This window comes from Corylus avellana, chromosome ca6, assembly GCF_901000735.1.
Source record: "Corylus avellana chromosome ca6, CavTom2PMs-1.0".
Classification (NCBI taxonomy): Eukaryota; Viridiplantae; Streptophyta; class Magnoliopsida; order Fagales; family Betulaceae; genus Corylus; species Corylus avellana.
The window spans coordinates 27,127,381-27,136,453 of record NC_081546.1 but is presented as its reverse complement, the minus strand read 5'-3'; the positions used below and the strand labels follow the sequence as shown (position 1 = coordinate 27,136,453).

The 9,073-nt window shown below is 35.1% G+C and overlaps 1 protein-coding gene across 1 annotated transcript in view; it reads right to left on the bottom strand.

Moving 5' to 3' along the window:
- Nucleotides 1–1,154: 1,154 nt before the first annotated feature.
- The window catches only part of LOC132185504 (disease resistance protein RPV1-like), a 9,876-nt gene continuing 1,957 nt past the window's right edge, over nt 1,155–9,073 (bottom strand). Inside the window, exons 2-6 of the mRNA XM_059599269.1 lie at nt 7,550–7,965; nt 5,810–6,926; nt 3,135–3,407; nt 1,712–3,046; nt 1,155–1,625 (exon numbers count right to left, since the gene is read on the bottom strand). Of these exons, the coding sequence (XP_059455252.1) occupies nt 1,155–1,625; nt 1,712–3,046; nt 3,135–3,407; nt 5,810–6,926; nt 7,550–7,965 (3,612 nt within the window). The remainder of the gene's footprint in view (nt 1,626–1,711; nt 3,047–3,134; nt 3,408–5,809; nt 6,927–7,549; nt 7,966–9,073) is intronic.

Genomic DNA, 9,073 nt, shown 5'->3' with positions numbered 1-9,073 from the left:
GAACTCATTAAGGAAAATTGGATGAATGACCAGATCTTTAAATCGGATCAATTCCAATCTTAGAAAAGAGCATGGTCATGATTAAGAAGAGCCTTAGCATAATAATTGCACAAATAAAACAGAAGATCAAGATGCACACACTAACAATTGTATTTTGAGTCTTATCCACAGGATAGATAGAAACTATTCTTATAGGATGTGAAGTTGCCAAACATTTAATTGAGAATCTCAAGTCAGTTGCTTCCGAAACAATTCAATTATAAACGCTTGAACAATTTGACCTTAAAACTTTACAAAAAAGAATTATATATAAAGAGAGGATAGAGAGAGTAAACCACTAACATGACATCTGAAGTGGAAGTTGCATCATGTTACTTGCCTACCAGATTTTGCTAATCTGGCAAACCCCAAAGCAAAATAAAATCATGCAATATGCCTAACAGGTCCTCAAGTATTGTTTCTTATTGCTGATGAATTTATGTCACAAAAATCATAAAGCCAAAAACTGTAAAAGCACGAACAAGACCCTAAAAATAAAGTAATAGTAATTTCAAGGGGTTAAAATTGTTAAATTTTAAAATGTATTTTCTAGAATCTACCGTTATTAATTTTCTCCTATCTTGTACAAGTGTGGTCCAACTCAAATCTTTTCTATTGCTGTATTATTTCATAAATAAGAAGTATATCTTCTCATTTAGTTTTAATCTTTCTTCTATTTTTGGTTGAGTCCTTTGGCTACTTTTAGATCTCCCCCTCCCTTGAACCCAAAATTCACTTGTAAACCACGCTTTAATTTCAAAGCAGAAGTCTAATAAATAAATCATTTACATTATTTATTTTTTTGATAAGTATAGAAAAACACTTACTTTATTATAACCCAAGGCAGTGACTCTGTCCCAAATAGTTGACTGTCCCGCACAAACTCGCTCATGGTCAAATTCTGAATATGAAACCGGGCATTCGCATACAGAACCCCATTTATCAATTGTACCCAACAGATCCCAAAAATGACACCAGCGTCTCCAAACCATGAAGATTTGATCCACAATGCCCATGGTGGAAGATGCCTCTTTTGTTGTAGGTACTAATTGGATTCCAAGTTGTCGTCATCATCATCATGGTGTATTTTAGAAATTGAACACCATCCAGTAAATCTACTGCTTCTCTTTATACCTCCGTACCAAATGGAATCCGCAACTTTTAAAGTACAGTGACATTGACCTTAGCTTAAATTTTACATGAAGATTAACCCCCTTTAGCTTAAAAGATTCTGGAACATTGTAATGTAACCATACATGATCTGAATGAAATTGACCATGGATGTCATCCTCCACGAAAGAATAGATTTTTACACCATCACTGATAACTTCAAAGACAATTGCGAAAGTATCTTCATCTTCATCTTCCCCACCCTCTGTTGTTTCATCTTGTACATCAGAGATATCTGCTTTTGTTCCAATAACAGCAGAGAAAGCAATTCTTGTGATCTCCCCATCCAAATGTGCAGGCTCATCAATATCTATTTCACATGAATTACTATTTAAAACCTCTTTACGATAGATGAACCAATTTGGAATCTTATTTCCTGGAAACATATAGACAAATTTATGGTCCGCAGGATGTCCCTGTTACATAGATATGACAGATTTTCAGTAATAAGACCTACAAATCAAGGCACACACTAATAAGTATATATGTAAAAGAGAGGTACCTCACTCAATAAATGAGTTTGCAGATCATTCCCCATATTTTCACGCAATTTATGACAATTGGACAAGTCAATCCATCCAAGCCTTGGGTATATATTCAACTGAAATCTTTCCAATGACGTGCATCCACGCGCATACACCGCTCTTATATTTTGTGGAAGTTCTAAAATTTCTTGAAGTTGCTTGCAATCTTCCAAGGTAAGGCACCCCAATCCAACAAATTTATTGAACCATGTAGGAAGGCTAACAATAGCGCTACTTGATAGATCTAGATATTCCAGACTCATAGGGCAATCTTCTGATTCTGTTACAACAGATTTTCTAGGTTCTTCTAAGAGTATTGCCAATGATACACACCCCCAAGCACACACTTCTACTACATTTGGTGGAAGTCCTAGAATTTTTTGAAGTTGCTTGCACTCATTCAAATAAAGGAACTTCAATCCAAAAAATCTTTTGATGCATAAAGGAAGGGTAACAATATCACTCCCTGATAGATCTAAACGACTCAACCTAGAGCCACAATCAAATGTACTAAAGAAATTTGATTCTGATAAAGCACAATTGCTAAGATCCAACCGTAGAAGTTTTGGAAATAATGTCGAGGAACAACCATCATTAGGATCGTGGAATAATTGGACTACTTTTGCCCCATACAAAATTTTAGATTCCTCTATGGATGCAATAGAGAGCATGGATTGTCTCTTGTGTAGAAACTTAACAACTTTTGAACAACCCTTGAGATTGAGTTGCTCTAACTGTTGCAACTGATAAATACTATTTGGGAGATTCATGAGGTTTGTGCAACCGCTTAGATCTAATGTTTTAACCCTAACGAGGTACCCAATGGATGAAGGCAGCCTTTTTATACCAGTACAACCCATGAGATTGAGACTTTCTAAATATTTCAACTGATAAATGCTATTTGGAAGATTCATGAGGTTTGTGCAACCAGCTAGATATAATTTTTTAATCCCAACGAGATACCGAATGGATGAAGACAGTTTCTCTATACCAGTATGTTGAAAGTCAATGTACTCTAAACATTCCATTTGACACTCAATTTTAGGAAAGTTCTTAAGTCTTGAGCAACCACAAAGGACAAGAGATTCTAGAGATCTTAACTTGAGGCTTCTCGGAAAACTCCTAAGCCTATAGCAGTTTTCAAGACTCAAATGGATGAGCTTATCAAGGAATCCAACAAAACGATGAACCTCAACTAAACGTACACAACCATCAAGAATCAATGTCTCTAAATTTGAGATCCTTGAAACATCAGGAATTTTTTTTAGGAATTCACAATTTGTGAAATTCATCATTGTCAAATTTTGGAAATTCTGTCAAGAAAAAGAGGAAATAAATTAGTTCGGAAAGAAGTTTACAACATAATTTAAACAAAGAAATATTAATAAACAATAAATGTACCTCAACTCCTTCCAATCCCTTGAGGTGACCATGAGGCATTCTTAAAATAGCAAGCTTCCTCCCACCAAAATTTGATGGCAAAGATTCTCCAGGATATTCAGGCCAATAAAGTAATCTCAACTCATTAGGGAGAAAATTAATCTCTTCAAAAAAGCGTGCATTGTGGCATATAAACAATCTGAGCATTTTCATCTCCATGAAGGCTTTAGAACTCAAGTCTATCAAGTCTGCTTTAGGCAAATCTATCAGTATGCCCTCAACATTGTTTGTTCCCTAGCAAAACAATGTAAAACTAAGTGTACCAGCAAAATCATAACATACACTTGCAAGAACTATGGCCATGTTTGTTAAATTTTTTGTCTTATTAGGGAGAAAATTAATCTCTTCAGAAAAGCATGCATAAACAATCTGAGCATTTTCATCTTCTTGAAGGCTTTAGAACTCAAGTCTATCAAGCCTGCTTCAGGTATGTCCTCAACATTGTTTGTTCTCTAAAAATATATTAACAAACAACTTAAAAGCACATAACACATCTCAAAACACAACACTTTTTATAAATTTATATATATATATATATATATATATATATATGTCTGCACAAGGGGAGGAAAATTCGAATTAGTAACTTCTGCTTCATGGTTCCCAGCCGATTGAGCTACCCTTTGGAGACGTATAAATTTTTACCCTTTTTTATTTCTTCTTTCTCCCTTCCCTCATTTCACACGCTTCTCCCCCTTCTCTTTCATCTTCTCCTTTCTTCTCTACGCACACGCACGCTGCACACAAGAAGAAGAAGAAGAAGAAGAAGAAACTGAAAGGGATTCGTTCTATCCATGGGATTGGAAGCTTGGAATCATGTTGATTGTGGGAATTTTGTTGGGTACGAAAATTAGGGTTCTTGAATGGGATTTTGGAGATTTTGATATCTTGTTGAAAACGTGCAAAATCCTGAAAACGTGCAAAATCTCCACTGGTTCAAATTTTTTATTGTCCTCTGTTTGGTGCAGATGCATACTATTATAGATGAGATGAGAGATCATTTTTGGAGGCCAAGTGCTGGAAACAAGTTCTACAGAAGTTATAAAGCTATTGAAGAAATATCAAAGTGCCCTCCCTCTCTCTCTCTCTCTCTCTCTCTCTCTCTCTCGTGTGAATCAGCCTATGCTGAACCATCTCCATGCTTAATTATCTTACTAGATTTTGCTTGATGGATGGGGCTTTTCATGATAAATTCCTATATCATTCTAGATGGAATTAGTTTCTTTTTCCTCAACAACTGATTGGCAAGTAAATTGACTTGTATTGAGCCTAAATCTTAGTATTATCTACAAAATGTGAAGGTTTTGTTAAAAATGTGCTCCCGACATGAATGCTTTTGCATAGTGTGTTTGTTAGTTATGTTTGTTTACTTTCTTTCTTTCTTGTGTTTCCAGTGTGGTGTCTGTTGCAGTAATTTTTTGATTGTTGCGGAAAAAATATTTAGAATCTAATAATTTTTTGATTGTCTGGATTAAGGATCTAATAATTTTAATGCCAAGATTCTTATTTGCGTATTAATGAGTTGGACTCTTTGTAATAACAACGATATACTTGCTACTTTCTTTTCTTGTTTTTTAATTTACCGAACAATGGAAATGCTTCTAATTAGGGTAATACAAGAGGTTAATTGCCCTGCATCTTACAAAATCTTCATTTGCTTCTTCTTCTTTTTGTTTCCCTTCATGAACTAGGTTCTATGTCCTTCAGTGTGTTTCCTATTCTTAATGCTGTTCTATTATCTTAATTCTTACAAAATTATTTTCTTAAAAATATTAGTGATGTTTTTACATATTGGCACGTCACCAAAATCGGTGACGTGGCTCAACACGTCACCAAATTGGTAACGTGCCAATATTAACACGTCACCAAATTGTTGATGTGGCAAATTTGGCACGTCATCGAAATTTTCGTGACGTGCCAAATTTGACACATCACCAAAGGGTGACTTGTCAAAAATCAAGACGTCACTAAAGTCCCCAGTAATAACAGCCTTATTTTTGACCCGCCGCACACGTCACTAACGGCACGTCACTAAATTTTAGTGACATGTCAACATGCTTTACGCGTCACTAATAGCTGGTTACTAAATTTTTAGTTTTTTTAGTGAACATGATATAAGGAATAATGTCAAACGCATGTAGAAAGTAAAGAGAAAAAAGTCAATGATAGAAAACTATGTGACAAACGTACGTACTGCACATGCACAAAAGTAAAGATCGAGTGTACATCTAATTAATTATTTTATTGGTAGATTGTGAATGCAAATTTTATTCTTTATAGAAACCACGAAAAAAAATATTACCAACCCCTAATTCTTTTCTTCCAACTACCCTTCGACTAACATATATACATGTTTGTGTGTGGTGTACACACACCTGGAGCGCCGCCCCAGAGACAACGTACGTCATGAGAATCGATGCCTCATTTTTCCTATGAAGTTAAGTTCATTCTACTTATTCAATTCTTTCATCTAATATATATGTATCAACATACATAAATTTGCATGTAGCTTTTCAGCCTTTTTTATGACAAAAAAAAAAAAAGAAAAAAAAAAAGGTTTAGTATTATCATGTAGCTTTAAGTCATGAAAAAGAATCGAATGTAAAATAAAAAGGAATTTTTAACATAATTCTTACCGTATTTTCTTCTAAGACACAACGAAGATCTTCATGAAACCATAATCTGCTACGCTTGCCAAGTTCATTTGGTGACTCTTGTCGAACAATTTCTCTACCCATTGCTTGCACCAAGGTATGCATTACCAATGATCCGCATGACTGAGTTATGAGACACTTATCCTTTAGCTCTTCGATGCCACTATGTGATCGAAAACCACAACAATCTAGTATTTTTGTGACATATTCTACATTCTCTCCATTGAAGAAACAAGCAATGTGAAGGAAAATCTTCTTTGCATTTTCATCCAATCCATCATAACTAATTCTAAGCTTGTGTTGAATATCAACGTTAGGAATTCTTTTGTAGTTATCCAATTGACTTTTCCAATCAAGTATATCTTTACCATGTAGAACTGTGCCTAACACTGTTAAAGCTAGTGGCAATCCTCCACAATAACGTACAACATCTTCTGTGACTTCCACAAAATCATTATCAGGTTTGTCTCTATTGAAAGCATGCCAACTAAAGAGTTGAAAAGCTTCATTGTCATCCAACTCATTCACTTCGTGTGTTGAATCAACTCCATATACAGTAAGTAAATGTTTATTTCTCGTTGTTATGATGATTCTACTTCCTAAACCAAACCAATCACATTTTCCAACTAGCTTTTCTAATTGGACTAACTGATTCAAATCATCAAGTACTAGAAGTACCCTTAAATTGCAAAGCCTCTGCTTTATTAAAGTAATTCCTTGATCAACGTTGTCAACCATTAGACTTGAATCTCCTAGGATATGATAAAGAAGTTTATTTTGCAAATAGATCAGACCGTCCTTTCGTCCAAAAGTTTCTCTAATGTCTTGAAGAAAACAACTGCCTTCAAATTGAGAAGCAATCGAGTTGTAGATGGCTTTAGCAATAGTTGTCTTACCAATTCCACCAGCTCCAAAGATCCCTACCATGCATGTATTGTGCTGCATCATATTGTCATTGTTCTCAATATTTAAAAGCAACTTCAACTCTTGTACATGAGACTCTATTCCAATTGGATACTTGGCAACATGGAGGTATGCCTTTTCTTCTAACATCAAATTCACTCGTTCAATGATTTTGTGAATAAATTCAGCTTCATTCCTACCAATACAAAAGATAAGAAAACATCTACTAGTTACTTTCACATTAAAAGAATAGGAATATAATCTAGTTACAATTATATTCTTTTTGTTCTTTTTTCTCCATAACCAATATTGATAATGGTTGGCTATGAATTATGATGTAAGGGATAATCTTCCCTTCCCATCTTAAATCTCAATCCTCCTATTCACTACAAGTCCTCCCCTTATTAGACTAATATTTTTCATAGTCTTATATTAGCCTTATTAATTAGACTAATATTTCTTTGGTTTCATTCCCAAATGCGGTTTCGCCTTGTTGAAACTTATCAAGAATATCTTTTGCATTTTGCTCTAAAACCAGTTGATACTAAAAACCATACATATCAGAAATCCCCTAGAATTCAATGATTTTTTTTTTTTTTTTTTGGCATTCAAGAGAGATTTACAGAAACCTTCCTTAAAAAGTAAACTTCAACAAAATTTGGAAAAAATATAGTGTTAAAAAATACTGATTTTTTTGTGTTTTTTTCTTTTTTATATAAGTAAACAAATATTTGATGTAAAAATGACTAATTTTCAAAATATAATATTAAAGAAAATGAAAGTTTTAACTAAATCAGAAAAAAGAGCAGGAAGAAATACCTGTTCCCTAAATACCACCCGGACAAGTTGGCCAGTTCTGTTAGGGTTGTCTTCCACCTCTGTACCTTCATTTCATCATCCTTGAACTTTTCTTGAAGTTCAGCGAATGCTTCTCCAACACTCTTGCTTTGATGTTGCATTTCCGACGGATCTACATCGCAAAACACTGGAAGAACAATTTGTCCCTTCATTTTCCTACACTCAAGTATTATCGTAAGTTCGTCTAAACACCATGAAGATGATACATAATTTTGAGAGAATATAATGACTGAAATCTTTGACTTTTCAATATTCTTGAGATGTGCCGGTGAAATTGTATCTCCTCTTCTGGGGTAGTTATCTATGTAGGTATTGATTCCCTCCCGATTTAAGCCTCGCATAGATGAGCGATAAAGTTGTTGCAAGTACTTTCGCGTCTGAAGCTCAAGAATACCGAAAACGAAGAAGCTCCGTGGAAGGTCGTGGACGAAGTTGCAGAACCCATTTCCGGGACGGACGAGTCAGAGGAAGAGCTCCAAAGAAAAGGAGATCGGGCGAGTTGGGTCGGAGGATGATCCGGGTTCGGGTGCGGTTCGTTATGATAGGGTTGGAGAATCTCTGTAACTGGGGCTCTTTCTGGTTTGTGGCTCTGTTGTGGTGATAGGTGAGAGGTGACGGCAATTGTTAAGATGATGAAGTTGACGAAGTTGATGAAGACGAAGACCCAGGTGGGCCAGGTGGTGGAATTTAACCAACCTCCCATGAAATCCGAAATGAAACTCATCTCAGCAAAACACACACAGAGAGGAAGAGACTTCTTTGGCGGAGGTGACAAAGTTAGGTTAGGTGTTGGTAGTGGTGCACGACTACTAACTAGTAAGGTTCGAATCGTTATAGTAGCTATCAATATTTTGGGGCCACCCACCCTAGTCTTGTGTGGGTGGTGTGGTTTGTACGGGCTCTTGCAGGAGTTCCTTGTATAAAATGAAAAAAAAAAAAAACGAAAACAAAAAAGAAAAAAATTACGGTGGCCGCCATAAGTGTTGGCTTACCACGTAGAATAAAATATTTAATTAAAATAAAATGTGAATGAGATATTTTGACATAGGTATGAACAAAAGCCTTAAAGAGTCCATAAAGTATAGCGTTGATCTTTACTAGCTAGAAATAGAAGATTAGATGAAATATGAGTGGTGCATGTGCTTGCTTGTTCCTTCACTTGAGTCATGCTGTGTGGTTCCTGCATCCTTCATTAATAATGGTTTGATAAAGGAAAGCGGGAAAACATATATTTTAGGTGGTTTGGCATATAGCTTGCATCATCATGTTAAAACTTTTTTTGTTACATATTTCCTTAATAAGTGTACAATATATCCGCATCCGCATTTTAACCTGACAAATGACTCTATTTGTAGAGTTTAGAGATGATTAATTTGAATATAATATAATCATAATAAAATCCCTTAATTTGGGGTGATTTAATCTAATATTCATTAATCTCAAAGGATTTTTATCCTTATCGCAAAGCAACGCACAACAAATGGT